General features: G+C 30.4%; 1 protein-coding gene across 3 annotated transcripts in view; it reads left to right on the forward strand.

Annotated features, from left to right (window-relative positions):
• Positions 1-19,369, forward strand: part of LOC110992617 — a 100,018-nt gene that overhangs the window by 54,624 nt on the left and 26,025 nt on the right. For 2 of the 3 annotated variants that reach the window (XM_022258501.2, XM_045629479.1), the window contains exon 3: positions 10,783-10,828. In XM_022258501.2, the coding sequence (XP_022114193.1) occupies positions 10,783-10,828 (46 nt within the window). Of the gene's footprint in view, positions 1-5,283; positions 5,595-10,782; positions 10,829-19,369 lie in introns of those variants that run through there. The other variant, XM_022258502.2, reaches the window with a different exon arrangement.

A 19,369-nucleotide genomic window follows, 5' to 3' on the forward strand; every position in this document is an offset into this window, starting at 1 on the left:
ACAATAAGGGTGGGAGAAGTTTGAGGAAGCTTTCTCCCGGGTAGGGTCGCAGCTGGTAGTAAAAACTTGTTTTATATCTATTTAATTTTTTATTCAGACGTGGATGAATAAAGCCTTATTATTATTATAAACATAGACAAAACATAAATAATAAATATAATAACCATGTGTTAATTTCATTGGAGAACGTGGCATAATGTATTATTTTAATATATTTTAATTACTTTGACCATCACATATGCAATATATTTTATGATTTGAACTGACCATCATATAATGTTGTATAAATAATGCGTATTATAAAAGATAATTAAAGTATTATAAACATGCGTTTACCACTGTACTGATTCTGATGAAATTTTACTGTTTCCGATGTTGGACAAGTTATACCGAATTTTCACCATTAAGAAATATCTCAACTTTTAAGTTCCTAAAAAAATTGTAAACATTTTGGAAATATAACTAGATATAGCTCTGAATACCTTCTTTTGAAGTTGGTTAGACACGTAATGCTGTTTTTCGAAACGACAAATATACTCACCAAAGCTAGCGACCTGATTCCAGGACACGTAACAAATAAATTTTAGTACATGAACAAATGGCAACCACTCAAGAGAATATTTACAGTTAAAATTATTGAAGGTTCATCCTCTTTGCTGTTTTAATAACTTTCTTAAAACAATCATACCGTTTTGTACAGTGTCGTACAAGACATTTAAAATGTTTGTACGAATTTAATTTATTAAACAATTTCACATGCCGAAAATAAATATTTAGAATTCTAAATATTTTGTTTGACGTGAATATTTGAAATAGTCTATACCTAGAATTCTACACTTTGTAATCAATGTCAAGTCTTAGTTACAAAGGTATCCATCCATTCACAAAGGCCACAAGTCACGCGTCATACTTACGTATTACACTTGAATGGAAGTTTTAAAGTTCAAAGTCCCGCAAAAATTATAAAGATAATCACTATTAAATGTGCTAAACTAAATTTTTATTATTATTAATTATTTACTAATTTACATTATTTACTACAACTATAATAAAAAATGAAGGAAAAAGTAGATGATTTAAGTGAGTATGTATCATGGCTCCATTATCCTCTAGTTCAAAGTATGTAAAGATTGTCCGTCAGTACATAATATATACAAAGTTTACTGTAGTTATGTTTGTCGACTGGCGCCTCGTATATTTAATTGTTCACACAAACAGACACGCCTGATCTACTAATGTAACTAGTTTTAGCACATTTTTAATCTGGCTTGTAGGCTATGTATTTATAATTTTACTCCCTATCAACGCAGTGTATATGTATCTTATAAAAAATACTTTAAGTAAGTATGTTTATTAAAAAGTTTAGTAAGGGACCTGTCAGATTGCCTTGTTTTGACACCTAAACAAATCACTACAAAGTAATTATTGTATAGGACAGCGGGTGAAACCTCAGAACTAAAAACGCAAAATGTATTTATAATAATTTTTATTTATGGCAATATTTCTGATATTTCAAGTTTCGCTTAAGTAGAATATATAACTTAAAATGTACTCAAGCGTAAAAGTTTTTATTATTTGTCTGGCTTTAGTGCTCTCGATTCAATGCAAACTCAATTTCGAGAGATCGGTCATTATTTACTTATCTCATATCCAAGTGGTATCATGTAGCATTTAAAATATTTGAAGAATAAAGTGAATTTGCATTAATATTGTTATATTATGCAATGAGACACGAATGTGGGTTATATTTAAGTAACGGAGTATGAAGGTTAAACAAACAACCATTAAACTGGCCAACTAGATTTATTTTCATATAGCGGATTTGGGTAACTGTCACACTGCAAAGCTTATAGACAATATTAACCACAGAACACATAGATTTTTTTTGTCTTCTATTTTTGAAATAACCTAAATATGGAGGTCTGTGCTCTTTAGCCATGTATGAAAATAGGGTATATACTATATATAAATATAAAGGAACTAGGCACATGGGTTCACAGTCTAACACCTTGCATTGCTTCAGAAAATCCAGAAGTCTGAAAAATCGTTCCTCATAAAATGCCCAGTCTCTTTTGAATGGTGATCCAGGGCCGATAATGTAAGGAGTTAATGAAATCTAAATACGCAATGACGTTCTCCGTATTTTATAGGAAAGGATTTATTGTTACGTAGAGTTTTCGGGTCACTCTTCATCTTCTACAAAATTTATCGTGGAGAGTATTTACAGGAGTTGTTCGTATTAATTCTGATGAGTTTTATCATCAGACTTCAACGCAGAACACCAAATAAATATGAAAAGATATTAAGGCAGTTTTTTTACGTTTTTTCCACGCATCACCATTTTGTGAAACCAGCTGCATACCTAGAAAAGAACGAGTGACGCACTCGGGAGCCCTCTGGCATTGAGTGTCCATGGGCGGAGATACCTACATCTCATGAGCATCCTCTGTTCGATAAAAAAGTATAGGTGCGCCTGCGCAGTAAGCAGGTAATGCATTCTGACAAGTGACTATTACTGTATGACCGTTAACAAGAGACATTGGTTCATCCATACAACTTTTTCTATTCCGTAGTTGTTCCTGTAGGAAACACAATAATTCGATGATTGGAATAAATTCGGATGGGACGTTTCAAATAAGCAGTTCCCCCGGATTCTGTGTTCCTGCAACCAAACGACGGAAGTTCACATTGGTGATTTATACATGTTCCTGACTTGTGATGTGAACTTTTATACTGCTATTTTATAAAGACATTTTCTATGAGAAACAACTTGTGAGAACACTCTGAGTGTGACTTAAGCTTATTTAATTTGACTATTTTAAAACCAAACCATAAGCCATTCTTTTAATAATTAATTTATTTTATGTAAGCAAAAGTAACACAATTGACTTCCATTTTCAAAATTATTAAACGGAACATATCAAATCGAAAATAGCGGAAGTCGCATCAAGTAAATACAGTTAAATATGCACTTGTCATAACTGAAGATTAAAGTCAAATAAAGGAAATGTATTGTAAAGGCTACGACGGTAGGTCAAGGATGGTTTCACTGTAAACACTTGTTGTGCTGAGATTCATTTAGGCGATTCGAGGCCCTTGCAAAGATTAGGTCTATTTTAATTATTCATATATTTTATTAACTTTTTTCTTCCTATTAAGGAAGGAATATAAAGGAAAATGCAATTGATTGATTTAAATGTGACGTTTTATTATGAATAAAATTGCAACTAGCGACGCGAAGTTTTGGGGCCTCGAAAGAATTCATTCCTTGCCTGGTAATTTAAAATACTAAACAAGGAAGGACACAAAGGACGTGTCAACGACTTCGGAAATAGGAAATGTCACTGAACACATCCATTTACGATTTAATGATTAATTGAACAGCGATTTGAATCTTAAATACGGTGATTTACCTAAATTCTCAATGTCTCCATAGTAAAATGTGACCTCTTGACAAGGAAGAATTACAAAATTTGAAGTTTCGTTATTTTGACCTACAAAAAGGTGATTTCCCTAATCACCGCTTCTTTTTTAATTTACTTTAAAACCTCAACGGATATGTATGGTAATATATAAATCTGATTTATTAAAAAACATTTCACGTCATACAATTTATTACACTTTGACGTCAAAAACATTTTGTTTAATGCACACTCACAAAACACATACAAACACAGATAATACACGACATACAAAAACACAACATTATAAGAAAAATATAACAATGACAAAAAAATTAAAGAAAAAGAATTATATAAGTAATATATTGATAATTTTCAGCGAACACATGCTAAATATATGTGCAAACAAAAACACACAGGCCTAATGAGCTGGGATGTTTTGTATGTAATTATCTAGCTAATTAATATTTGCACAGCCTCCACACAGGTCTTGTTACTTCAAACTACTTGAGAACTATTTGAAAGTATGATGCCTGTTTGACATTATTTTCTATACAAACTTATTAGTGTAATGGTTAGCATGTTCTGCATATTAAAAAAAATAAAATGGTTTAGACTAAACTACCTTAATTTTGGAAGCTTCGAATGCGACTTCTATGAAAGCACTATTGGGTTAAACGTAAAAAAATTGAACTGAAACTAACAAACAAAAATCATTTATTGCATGTAGGTAATATAATCTACACTTATGAACGTCAAAATACATACATAATAAATACATTAAATGCTTCTAATTTTACATTTACTGCCAGATGTCAAATCAAGAATTATTATATATTACTGTTGTTACCATGATCCCATTGTAAATGTTATGTTGATTTGGATATTTATCTATAGGAAAATGATAATTAAAAGATATTCTTAAAGAAACAATATGATTTCACTAAAAATCAGTTTCTATCCCTTCCAATTTTTATTACCACATTACAAAGTATCACTTCTTCCGCGCGGTGGGTCTCCTTGCACTATTTTTTTTATATTGATAAGTACTTTGCGTATAGCGGGATGGGCCATATATTTTTTGTATATCAAATTTACGTATATTTTTCCATTACTTTCAAGACTTGTCTTTATATATTAAGATTAAACTATGTGTGTAATGATACAAGTCAACTATCGTTATAAATAAAATCGCATATTAATATAAAAATAATCAGAAAGTGATAGTCGATTTGTATAGTTGTGGTAACTGATAAATATGCATTTCAAATAACTTAACACCTGTATAAACTAAACCTGTATTAATCCTAATGAAAAGAATAACGTTCAGGTCAAAGATTGAATACCAATAGAGAAATTAAAAAGGGCACAAACGCGAAGGAAAAATTCAAAACATCACTTTTCAGTTTCATGTAAGCAAATCTGAATTTTAAATCCATTGCCTATTAGCATAGCGCGATCGGTATTATCGCGAACAAAAAAAAGTAATTTATGTGAAGCAAAGCGACGCTATCGGTCGGGTGAAGGATTTCTCGGGCTAAATAAAAAGCAGTGAGGTTGTAGGCACGCGCATTGGCCCATTTTGATAAAGCCACGCATAGATTACAGCGACCACTCAAGCACTCAGGTGTACAACTTGAACGTTCTGATTTCTCTTTTATTTTTCTTTGAAGCGACCTTTATCCGTTTTGATTTGATAGTCCTTAAAAGTTTAAAGCGATTTAAGCGAGTAATCGCGAATTTATTTAACCCAACATAAAGGCCCTTTAAGTGAAAAGTTACAGAACAAAAAGGCTGAGCACATCACACACACAAACAAAAAAGTTTAGCTTATAAGTTTATAATCAAGCGCGGTTTTTATCTCGTATTCCGTAGTCTTCGGCCGACCGTCGAAGAGCGTACATGTCGTTTTCGCAGCTCGACTCGAGTAGCACGCGTGTGAAAATATACGGGAAGTTACATTAGAGTGATGTGAAGCATTCGAGGTGTTTTTTCCAAGTACTTTATTTTGCGTGTTACAAAACCTATTGTTTGTAACGCTAGGCGAAAATATGTTTTGAGTGTTTTGAATGCGTGTGTTTAATTATTACATAAAAGTGGATTGTTCAAAGGAAAATCGACTGGAAAATTCAGTTAGATGTATGTTCAACGTAATATACAACGGGACAAAACATGACGGCAAAGTTCGGCTATGTAAGTGTTTTATATTTTCTTATATGTTATAATTATGTACCTACCTATACGATTATGTTTTTATAAAATTATGGTCAATCGAATATTAATCTAAGCGCTTAGGCATAGTGGTAAAAACTTTTTATAGGTATTACTAAATTTAACTATTGTAGGAAGGTAGGTCGGTTTTCAATATATGTTCACCGTACGCTGTAGAAGCATTCATTACGTACAATAAATGCCTTTGGAAAACACACGACCATAGCGTATAGAAACGATTCTTACCCTCAAGGCACATACAGTACGAGTTTTCACTAGTAATAGCTTTTCCATTTGATTTTTCTTATAAAAAACAGGAATGTATTTAATAATAAAATATTGCGTATTATTTCAAGACTACAGGCAGGTATTTAGTATCAATTATTTCACTTATCAGCTTATACAATATCAACTATTTTGCTATCAATAAACTTAAGTAATCTTTTCACATTGTGGCATATATACAACATACTATTTAAGATCCCAACAAAATAAAAGTATTCTTTAATTTATTGTATATTAATTTCAGCAGGTATATTAAATCATTAAGTAAGCATAATCGTTTTGGATCAATGCTGTAATATGCGAAAATGAGCCTTATTTTATACAGATAGGATTGAGGTGAAATATAAATTTGTTAGTAGTATTAAAGTTCTGGTCCGTACTTGCATACGCTGCAGATAAGTTGCGAATGCATTGTAATGTCAATGTTTTCGATTTTTAAATACTTTCTTAGTACATTGCTTAGATAATATAACAATGATAATAATATCTACTTTTCCTATCTTATTACAAACCGACAGTGCGGTTTCAATATTACGTGTTGAAAGTTTCTTTGGCCAATCGAATTAATTTTATTAAAATATTTATTATTTAAAGTTGTTTATAAACATATTTGATGATGAGATAGTAGAGTTTAGTTAACACAATTCAAATGATTGATTTGTTATGAAAAAAGGCAGTGGATATATCAAAACGTTGAAAATATATCTCTGGAACACATGCAACCTGTGGGTGATTTTAATTAAAAAGGCCTATGCATTACACATATCTTTTATTTACACCTCTTATTAGGTCGGTCATTTATACGGTATTTCGTTATTTTGGTAATTACTTTCATAACATTGAGGGACAATATTAGCCATTCTTACGCAATGAGTACGACATAGCACATCATTTTCTTATGGGGGAAAAACGATTTCGTAGTTACCATGAAAGTATGAAAGTTAAATATATTTTCTTTTGTTAGTATGTCATATCGATTTATAATTCATATATAAAAATTAAGAAAATTCATAAATAATAATTGAAAACTTAGTGCTACTAGTTGAACATTTCTGTTTCGTGATGATTTTTTTCTTAATAGGCAAGTAGGTGATCAGATGTACCCAATATGTCGACATTTAGGTCTCAGGCACGCCGACTTTAAATGTTTTCCTTCACCGAATTCGCGAATGTTAAGTGCGTCATGGAAAGAAAATTCATGTAGGTACAGCCGTATTCGAACGCACGACGAAAATAATTTAACAGAAATATATAACTTAAGTAACATATATTAGTATATTAAAGCTAACCCCAAATGCGTAGATGAATCCACAACTACCGAACTGATGCTGATGAAACTCGCCCTTAATATATCTGAATACTTCTTTGCTTATATCGTAAGTGTACGTTATATATCCTATATACCTGGCAGTTCAGGTACCACTTAGTCGAAATCTTCACCAATATATGAGAATAAATACTACTTATGTAGCTTGATATACCTTGTAACATATACTGTAGATTACATTATATATATGATGCCGAGGAATTTAATATATAATTCTGCACACTTGCCTGCTAAATATATCATAACATTCAAATATTAAACGATTTTAACAACATCAACTACATGTCACACAGCTATTATTTTTAAATAAGGGCAAGACTTAACTCCAACAAGACTAGATCACATATTGATTAACTAATAAACTGCGCATGTTATTCGTAGCATCAGCGTAGACCCTAGTTTTGAATTGGTTTTGTTACGAATTAATACAATTTGTATCTAAAATTGAGATTAAAACATGAAATGGTACTGTAGGCACTGTAAACAATTATATTTTATAGATTTTGCATATGTATTGGAGACGTCTACTGCGGCAGGTTCTCACACAAACTTTAGCAGAGGGCCGTTCAACAATTTTTTATTTTTCTTAATATCGTTTATAAGTGCGTTTATTTTGCCACAAGAAAATTTCAATTTATATCAGTCGTTGATAACATATCTTTTATTAGCCGATTAACGTCAATGTTGGTATGTAAATAACTTCCTGAATTGACATAAAAATAAATTTATTTAATTTATTTTTATATATGAATTTATTTAATTTTTTTTATATTTCTTTAGATACAAATATCAGTATATATATTCAAGAATTATTATCGATTTATAAATTAGGGGATTTAGAATAAAAACACACATTTTTTTATATTTTATTCGTAATTTAAAATTGTTATTAAGTACAATGTTAATTCGTTTGTTTTCTCTATTAAATAAGAACACACGTGCTGCAATTTTACAATGCAGAAATTGTTTTATTTAATTGAAAAATTAGCAGACACATAATGTTTTATAATTTTATCTAATATTTTTATAACTATTGAATTAAAATTCATACCGCAGTAGCAAATAGCACTATCTTGTCGCAGGTCGTTGGCTTATCAAATACTTAGTTATTATTTGTTCTTGGAGTTTAATATTTTTTAATAATCTACTCTTTCATCATAATAATAATATTGACTTTGTGGTAAAGAAATTTAAATAAATATTATCAATTAAATCACTTTTAACTGGTGGAATAACGCTTTCGGAACATCACGTTAAGTAGATAACTTTGGCCATTATATATAAATAAGTTTGTATTGAAATATGTATATAATAATAATGTAAACTCAATGAAGAACTCAATACCAATATAGCTGTTAATATTTCAAAATAAACTCAATTTAATTGCTTTTATAAGTCAGTATAAGCGAAATTGTTTTATACTTTGAATTCTAGTGTCATAGTGACTTTATTTTCGAATATAAATGACAAGATTGAATGGAATTTGACGAACAAGAAGTAATATTATGAAGTATACTAATATAATTTAGAATCGAAATCTCAATATTGAATATCATAAATTCAATTATCTATTTAAACAGAACTTAAGTTATATTATTAATAACAATCTTGGAAAATCTTTGAAATCTGTAATTATATAGCGAAGAATATTGAATAGCAATCAATAATATCTTGATCACCAATTAGTGTAAGTGACGTGACCTTACCAGTGTCAATTTAATTCAATTTGATGCCATTTACGGTCTAAGCATCAGGCATTATATGAAGAAAATTCTTCATAAACAAAGTAAAATATTCAATATTTACCGAATGTATTTGTGTGTTATATGAGGACTGGCGCAATTCTTATTGTAGATACAAAAGTCTATAATACATAATTCCTACGCATAGATACACTGTATTTAAAATATTATTAACCAACATAGTAATAATAATTGAAAATGAATAAATCGAAAACTAAAACAAACATAAAAAAATATTGATTATTTTTTTTATTTCATTTACACAAAGTTACGTCTAAAACTATTCTTAACTTGAATCAAAATATTGAATAATATTATCATCATTTAATAATATTTACAAAAAAGATTTTTTTTGTAAACGCCCGAAAACATAATAACGTCTGGCCTGTTAAAATATTTAAACAATATCTAAAATGTGTATTGGTTAGACAATTTAATGAATGATTAATTTGTCAATACTTGGCTGGCGTTAGCCTCTTTTTAGAAGCCTTAATGACGTCATCAAAATTCATAGATTTTATGTAGTGTTGCATTTCTAGATTTGAGGCCCGTTTATTGCCAAGTTACATTCTCCCGAATTTTCAAAATTCTCTATTTATGGCTTTGGATATCCATGAGCTGGTAACGTTTATATATCTTCTCTCCGCCCTTTTCTTCTTTTCCTTAATCCATTCGATATACTTGTTTAAGGTCCACTGTTTATCTGTGCATCTTAACGGAGTAATGTGGTAGGACATCTTAATTCTAATATAAATTCATTACGGTTTTCTAAATATGTGTTATACAAACAATTTGTAAACAATGTGTATCAGTACATATATATTAAATTATATGTTATCGTGCCATTAACAGAGGTTGATTGCATGATCTCTAACTTGTGTTTTTGTTGGAATCATTTATTGCACCTATATCGCATAGCAATGACAATGTGGTTATAAATGATTAATGATAAAATTGATTCTTTTTACTACATCAAGAATGTTTGATAAAATTGTTAATATATATAGCAATGCTTGTTAAATTAATCTGTAAACCGAGTCTGTTTTACAGTATTTGAATCACTTAAAGTGGCTGAAAAACCTCAAGAAAATTTTACTTCGCGTTTCAGCCCTTATAAATTTAATTGCTTTGTAGAACGCATAAAGCGAGGGTTATTTCAAAGGTCATTCTATGTTTTAAAGACATTTCGTATAATTAAAATGCCTTGCAGTCTTTAAACGAAATCTTTCTCATAAATTATGCTCTTTGTACTATCAAATAAATCTGTATTTAAATAGCTTTAGCGATTTAAAAAGAATTTAATTTATTTTTATTTATTATAAAACAACGTTAAAATTGGCAACATATATTTAAAATAATGTATTCATACGTTTCCATGGTTACTCTTTTACTAAAAAAAACAACAAACCCTAATTCTGCTGAGTGAGAAATACGAAAACTCAAAAGTGTATACACTATTGTTTAGATTTATTTATATTAGAGAAAAATAATTAATAGTTTTATATAGGTATATTAATATATTGTTTTTAATTCAACGAACGTGTGTACCACGCTGGTTTTCATTGTATCTTTATTTAATAGTAAAAGCAATACCTATTCTGACATTAAGCAGTTTCAAAGTTATTCTCAATATCCGTACCGCTTACATAACCTTGGAAACAAGCGGTACATAACTCAATACAGTTTCATTATCGTATACAGGACTTTAAGAACCAATTTTTTTTTAATAATTTGAAGGTGTTGCAGGTGTCACGTGTGCCTAAAAAAGTTATGACGATAATATAGCTTTGATATTTATATCTCCTTTTTGTTCCAGGTTACCACAGCTTGCCGTCTCTGCAAAGATATTGTGCCTCCTGATGGTAAGTATAACCTTTATTATATAGGTATACGAATAGCGTTAGCCAATGTCATTATGCGTAGATGTAGTTTTTATTTTATTTTCTATTAATGCACTATGCATGTACTATGCGCGAAAGATTCACTGAGGCATTCAAAGTTGTATTTCGAATTCTGAGAATAACTCTAAATCTTTGAGACACTAACACGAAGCAACCAAATAAAATACTCAGTTTATAAAATAGTTATAATACATTTTGTAACATTTAATTAATTATTAACATTTTCTAATGTTTCACGCAATATATAATGGTTACATTTCCATTTGTTTCCGGGGAATATTGGTGAAGTTAAATCATTTCCAGGCCAAACTTGTCTATTAAACATTGACCCTGAGGTTATTGGACAGTCAAAAGTTTATCATCACCCATTTATCATCAAATTTATTCGCCAATAAAACATGACCTTTGGGAAAAGTATAAAATCAGTTTATATCCAACAATATTGAGAAATTCTTTTAATACTATAAGACTTAACTCCAAATCAAAATTCATATGACGTTATTAAATATATATATATTAAATGTTACCGATGTCTGTATATTTGGAAAGGAAAACCTGATATAAAAATTAAACTTGCGTGCGTACCGAGTACACATGTCAGAAGTGAAACTACTTTGTAAATTAATTATAACTAAGGTAAAAGGCCCAATAGATGATCATGTATAGGAACACTCCATGTATTAGTATATGTATATTTACAGTTTTATATCCATCCACATTCGTTTTGGAGCTATGGCAACAAAAAGATACAGACAGTCTTTTTTGCGGGGTTCACAAAATATGATTAAACATCTACCAATAAAGTTTTTCATGATTTTATAGTGATGGTTCTAGTTAGCACAGAGCAGGGGCGACTTACTAGTCATACGTTGACAGTTATTAAGTAGGGGACTTATAATCTAATTTTATTGCTTAATTTAATAAGCTTAGTCCCACTTATTATGCACAATATAAACAAAATAATCCCCTTATGTCATAATTTTGTAATTTATGTCTTCTTTTTAGCGTGTGATTTTGTTAAAAATTAAATAAATGCCATACTCGGAGTCTTTCGATAAATTAATTTAGTATTTGTAAATATATATTAAAGCCTTTATTGCGAAGTACTAAAAACACAAAAGGCTTCATTATTATTATTAGAGCGCGACCTGACTATGCGTTAACTATGCGGTGCGGTGCCGCAACGTAATCCTACGTATAAATTACTATACCATGCCACACGATGCGGCGTCGCACCGCAAGCACGCCGGACTTGTTACCTGTGAGACGAGGCGGGGAGGGGTAAAATATATCGCTTCATCGCAACGCCCGTGTGGCCCTATAGCTCGAAATAATTGCGGTGCAGCGCCGCAACGCACCGTTAAAGCATCGTGTGTCAAAGTTAAAGTCTTAATTATTTACATCAAATTAATAAATATACATTAAATGCTTCTTATTTTAAATTTACTGCCAGTTCGCAAATCTAGCAATAAACTCTCCGGCACTCTTTTGATAGCCAAGTTTTTATTTCTATATATATTAATAAAATTAAAATATACAAACGTAAGTTAAGTGATGGCTTAGTGGTTTGATAGTGCAAACTCCACTATAAAGGTCACATGTTTACATACCAGATGTGTAGCAATGGAATCCTCATATATAAAATTTTGATGACGTCAGCCACAGAAATCCGATGCAGTATTACTACGTTTGCTATAATATTTTTTTTAAAACAGATGCAATATAACACTTGGGTTTAATAATTGTATGTAACAAAATATAAAATTACTATACGCACCGTTTCATAGCGAACGCATTATGTTTTAATTTAATATTAAAATGTAAGCTATCATATTCGTTGGGCTACCGGTTACCTATCATTTGGCGCCATTACCTGTAAGCACGACACGCTGGATGAAGAAATTCAATTTAAGGATTACCACGACCCACGGTAATATTGAATATATTACAGTGATTACATTGTAAGTGTCTACACAATTTCTAGGTGTTTCCCATACAATAACTAAATTATTTGTTCGTTATTTACTAGGTACTCAGTAAATATTTAATAATAATATAGGTAGGTAGATAAAAATATATAATTGTTAGTTTCTGTTATTTTACCACCACTATGTGGAACCAGTTGCCCACTGAAGTATTTTCGAACCAATTCCACTAAGGGTCTTTCAAGAACGTGCCAAATCTTAAAAGGCTGGCAACACACTCGCGAGTTCCCTTAAATAAGTAAAGAATGATTGTTTCCATTCTTTACTTGGGACATGGGACATATCGGAAAAATATAGTTATTATATATGCCTTCCTAAACGGATATATTTCTCAATAAGCTTGTTTTCTATTATCATAGAAAAATGTTAATAAAATCCAGAAGATATAATCAATACTGATAAACTGAGAGTTTATATATGAATAGATCAGCAAGCAATTGCCGTAAGTAATATATCAGCAAAAAGTGCGTTGAATGCGCCGGCGCATATTAAATACGGAGATCATGTTATGATGATCATTTTCATAATTTAATCCAATCGTGTTTGTCGTATCTAATGTTGCCGCTTATTTCTTGTTTGTGTAAGAAATATTGTAGTTATAATAAACACTATTTGATTTTGAGATTCTATAAGTATTTTGTCATGTAGTAAATTTGTTAGAAGTTTTGTTGGCAATAATTTGGCCGACCGCCATAATAATGTTTTGTTTTATTAGACTGTCTTAGGACGTGTTTTTCCTTTGCATTTTACTTTTCCCGAGCAGTTTTTTTTTTATCAGTGCTTGTGATACTATGTGTCACCTTGTTACATAATGTTTAAATACAAACAAAATATAAATGACAACTTGTATGGAACTAAGTTTACCTTTCTTACAGACTTTTTTAAAATTTTCGAATTCTATATCTTGTCTATGTATAATAAACGCCGTACGACACTATTACCATATAGGTTTTATAAGTGAAGAGTAATATCAAATCACGAAAAACAAAGTGCTTTATTCGAAATTTAAAATTTATCTAGTTGTCAATATTCTACACCACCCATATAGTACAAGACGATAATTTCATATCTAAACAACTTATAATATCACATGGATATTAGCATAAATCGTTTACAGCATAATAGGCTATAAAAATCGCAAACATGAATGGTTAAGTGGTTTCAAGTATTTCTTAAAAGTGTGCTAAAATCAACTAACACTGACGTCAGTTCATAACTGTAAATATAATTGTGTTTTGAGGAAAGAGGAAAGAAAATTATGAATAAACTGATTTGGCGATTAAAAATAGTGGCGGAAAGTTATTGCCAGTTCTTCTCTTACGTCCTACGCCCTTCATTTGGGGATATGTTACCTCAATAAATAAATGATTATGATTTCATTTGGTCATTTATTAATTAAAGTTAATCATGTATAATGCATAATATACGTTATGATATATCTATTCTAAAATACATGATAAGTATAGTTAAGATTTTTACAAAAAAATGATAAAATGTAATACTTACAATCATTATAGTTTTTGCTAGTAATTTTTTGCTTAATAATGCAGATTAGGTACTAGAAGGCGTTTATCGGTTTTTTAAATTGGTCAGCCTCCTACCGAATTTATCAGTCTCTGGATAATTAGTGTTTATTCTATCATATTCACGAAGAATTCCAATGAGAGGTACCTGAACTCCAAGGATTTTTCTGACGGAATTTGGAAAATTCTACTGATTTCTACCTTGATTTATACCTTGGAAATGTTAATATTTTTCCATTTAATAATTTGTATAAAAACCTAATACCGGCTAAATATGTGCGATCCTACAGTGGCATCATTTTTGAAGATGGGCTATTATTTATCGAAAGTTGAGGCAGAATACAAAATACCTAATATCTGTGTCACCTCTACGTCTGTCGTTCCACAACTGAGCGTTTCTCCAGTTTTTGCCACGCACCACTGCTGTATGGAACCAGCTTTAGTATTTCCGACTCTATTTGACTGAGGGTCCTTCAAGAAGAGAGCGTACCAAATCTTAAAAGGCCGGTCCCGCACTTGCTAGCCTTGTGACAATGTGAGTGGTCCATGGCGGTGGTATCACCTAACGCCTTCTGCCCCATTATTTTTAAATTTAGATTTACTTTTTATTTAAATTCAATTATAGATGTATCATCAAATTAGTATTCAGTTGCAATGATAAGGTACATAAAAATATTTTAAATTTGATAGAAAGATGTCTGTTACTTTAATAAATAATTTCTTAATAAATATTTTTAAAGTTTGTTTGGTGTGTTTTGTTCTAACGGATGTAAGCTGTGTAGAAATTTTGTGGCGGGAATTTGGATCTTTAGAGTAAATATTAGCTTCATCGACTGATCAACAGGAATTATTAGTTATCAATACGTGTGTGGCCATTCTAATCGTATTAAATAATTTGATAAGAGAGAATTAATCTTGGTAGACGTCATGGCAAATATTTATTTCTCAAAGTTGCTGACGGGTATTATACAATAAATGTGTTTTACGTGTATATTTATTTTATAAGCTCAGTGGTTAATACAAGCCCGAAATGTCTGGGTTCGAAGCTTAAAATAAAAAAGAAATAATCAGTTGACATTATTAACAGGGATGGAAAACTACTTTTTAGTACGTATATTAATGACAACATACATATTATATCTGAGCACTGAATGTTTTGCATTATATTATTGAACTGTGAAAATTTCCGATAGATTTGGTTGAAATAGAGCTGTTGACTGCGTGCGGTCAGGTCGAACGATAACTCGTATGGTTAAACTTGATAATAATCGAAGTTAGTGAATAAACATTACATAATATAAGTGATAAGGAAACATATTCGTGATTTAGCAGTTCTAAAGCAGTATAAAGCAGCTTAGTGTTTATGCGACTGAATTCTTAAGTCAAGGTTTCAAAGCTGTGCACAATTTTTTTTAATAAACGGTGAACATATAGAATCAAAATACTGAAGTATTTCCGAACCAATTATACTAATAGTCCTTCAAAAAAAGAGCGATTCAAAAGGCCGGCAACGCACTCGCGAGCCCTCTGGCATTTATAATTAGTTAGTTTTATAAAAAAATCTATCAAAGACTTGTTTACCCTTCTAAAAACCTGGTGACAGACCAATGACTTGACAATTGACAAAATAATCTAGAAATAGAATTTGTCACTCGTATTCCACATTATCCTAGTAGTTATATTATTGTGGATATTTCCAGAAAACCAATTATTAAACCATTTGTGTAGAATAAAAAAAAACAGAGACTCACCTAGAGACGTATAGAAACTGGGCATTAGTTTATGAAGTTAATTATAAATATCCAATAACAATTTTATTACACCCAATGACATGAGCGCGACCCGTGTTTTTAAATACAGATAAATATATTCTAGCCATTAAATCGCTAGTACTCAATTAAAAGGTAATTGCCGGCTTAACTGAAAGGCCAAATTGAGGTTATCCTATTTTAATAACTAACAGTTGACCTGACTTTCGGAGCTTACCTGTTTTCAATGGTTAATCACTTTGTTTAAAAGTAGGTCAGGAAAATGTTCATCTCTCAAAAACTATGCTAATATTATAAAGAATTTGTATGTACGTAATGAAAAAGCTATTAGATTCATTTCGATATTTCTTCTATTTATATAATTTCACAGTGTTCCAGAGTAACAGAGGAAGGTTTTTTTGAAAAATACTATTTCAAAAAGTAAAATAAGTAAGTAAAAATAACTGTGTTTATTGGTTTGCGTAATGCCAGAATCAAGTGATCAATTACTGTACCCAAGTAAAAAGAATTCCATTGAGAGGTTCCTGAAATCCATGGTTTTTAGAGACGGAATTTGGGAAATCGTGGTGCTTTTTAACCATGTATATATATATAATAATACACAATTCTTGTCATAGCAAGGAAAGGAGATTCACGCTTATTATTAATTGTTGCTTAACATGGGTTGTCTAAATATTTTTTTATTTTATTGTAGATAATACCGGACTCTGGAAGTTTAGAAAGAATTCACACAAAAAATCTACATACATACAAATATTTATAGAGATCTGCAACAATGTATGAAGATTATGAAAGAGTCGTGAAGCGATGCTAAGTTGATGGATAAAATTAACATAGTTCATTATTTAAATCAATAGGATGTTATATACTTGTTTATACATGCGACTTTGTATATGCGAAATTTAATGTTTTACAACAGGAACCAAACGAGCTTTCATCAGAGACTTGCGACGCCAGATAGCTTTAAAAATGTCGGTTATTATTGAAGTAGTAGTCTTTTTTCTTGAAAATAAATTTTCCAATACAGATGATGTTGAACTTAAAGTATTCCTTAGATATTCGTTTTGTACTTGTTGGATCTTCCACAATGACAGTTGGATAATTAGAGATCTCACTCCAGGATATCTGACAGTGAGATATATATCTATACGACAATCTGAGACACAATTTGAATTTATTTGTGACTATTTTAATTTATTTACCAAAAAGGTTATATAAAATACTAATCTTTTTTTCTAGACTGCAAACTTCTGGTTTTCATTTATCCATATAATAACGACAATAATTACTGTGTGTACTGTATTAACTAATGTTATATATTTGTCTTATGTTTATATACATAATTTAAACAGTTTATTTACTTATTCAGATACTATTCATGACTTTGAACAGTGGCGACGCTTTTGCACCTAAGATTTATGTGGTATACTGACAATAGCAATATTATTCTCATATTTACTCTTTATCTTCAATGTAAAAAGTTTATATATATTTTTAATCTTTGTAGAGGGGTTATTCTGTTAGAATATCACAAAAATCCGTAGAAAAATTGGCATTAACATTCGCTCGTATTTAAGACATGACTTGAATAGCAGAATAATATTTTACCTTGTCTCTTTGACTAAGTTTATAGTAATTTTATATTTAATTTTAAATACTTGATTTGTCACAAACCTATATAAAGTAATGCTACAGCATTAAATTAATGTAACAGAAAATATAACTAACCTAAAAATATAATAACTAAAATATAATAACTAAAATTAATAGGTCCCTTTAGGTATAACAAATTAGTTCGTCATATTACAAATCGTATTTTCCTTACGTTAGCAGGTGACTTAAATAGAAAATAAAGCTTAAAAAGTACCCGTGAAATTCAATATGTCTGAACACCGACAGCGGCGTAGCGCTTTCCACCTGAACATGACACCCAGTGTATAATCATAAGGGAACAAGTAACCGGCAAAATTGCAATGGAAATAGAACTTTATAGACTAGATTATAGAACTAAATTTTCTCAAAACCTTCGATATGAACCCCTGGTTAGGATTAGCGTGGTTGACCCATTAAAACGATCGATTGTTTCCTTATTATAGCATACATACTTATTTTTTCGATTAGGTTTATGTAATTGTATAAACATATTGACATAGCGATCAGATAGTTGATAACACAAACTTCTTGGCGATAGATGTCGTTAATACGAGAACGACAATTATGACTTACGGTCCTGCGAGGAAAGACGTTTTTTATAAAAAGCCAACAACGCACTCGCGAGCTCTCTAGAAAAATATTCTAATTATAATATCAAACAGTTATCCGGAAACTTGATATAGCACCTTCGCTGACTACGATGGCCAACATACACTCGAAATATCGTGTTAGGTATAATACGTATATTGGCAAAGAAGTCTGTTAACCTAATCGTGCGAAATAACGACAAATTTTAAGATGAATATTTAAATTAAGTTTTGTTATTAAGTGTACTCGTTTAGGCTTCGATGGACGGAGAACTTGTGATCAATTTTTGTTCCTCAGTCAAACAAACAAAATAAAATTAATATTCAAGGATAATTTGTACTCGTACAATGCAATATAACAGCCATTAAACCACCTTCAGTGCAAGAACAACACGTTAAAACTGAATATAATATGGTTAAAGAAAATAACAAAAAACTAGGCGCTCGCAAAAGTTTCTCAAAATAATCTAGAGTCTGTTATATTTAAGGCACTCGCGGGCTCACGAAGCTGGGATAGATCAACATCTCCGTAATGAGGTGTCGTCTGCGTTGGCGCCATAAGTTGCAGTGAAAGTGTTATAAGGAAACTAATTTAAATTGAACTGTATTAGTAGGAGGCCACACACATACCATGTCTCTTTGTTTAATTTCTATAATCAAATTAATCTATCTATCGTATGTATAATTAGTCTGCAAAAATGTAGTAAATCGTTTCATATGAATATGTTGTAACTATGATGTTGGTTTCTATAATTTTATTTTACTAAATTAAATACGTAAAATAATGAGCCTTTTTGCATGGTATATGAAATAAATAATTTGAGAGATACTTTGAGAGATTAATAAAACATTAAATTTTTTATGCAAATACTTAGCAATACTTATCTAATTTATTACAATAAAGGTCTGGCACTATTATTAAATCTGACATCTAGAAACAAATAAAAACAAAATGCATTATACGCCTTTACAGACAGTAACAGTA

Source organism: Pieris rapae, chromosome 9, assembly GCF_905147795.1.
Source record: "Pieris rapae chromosome 9, ilPieRapa1.1, whole genome shotgun sequence".
NCBI lineage: Eukaryota > Metazoa > Arthropoda > Insecta > Lepidoptera > Pieridae > Pieris > Pieris rapae.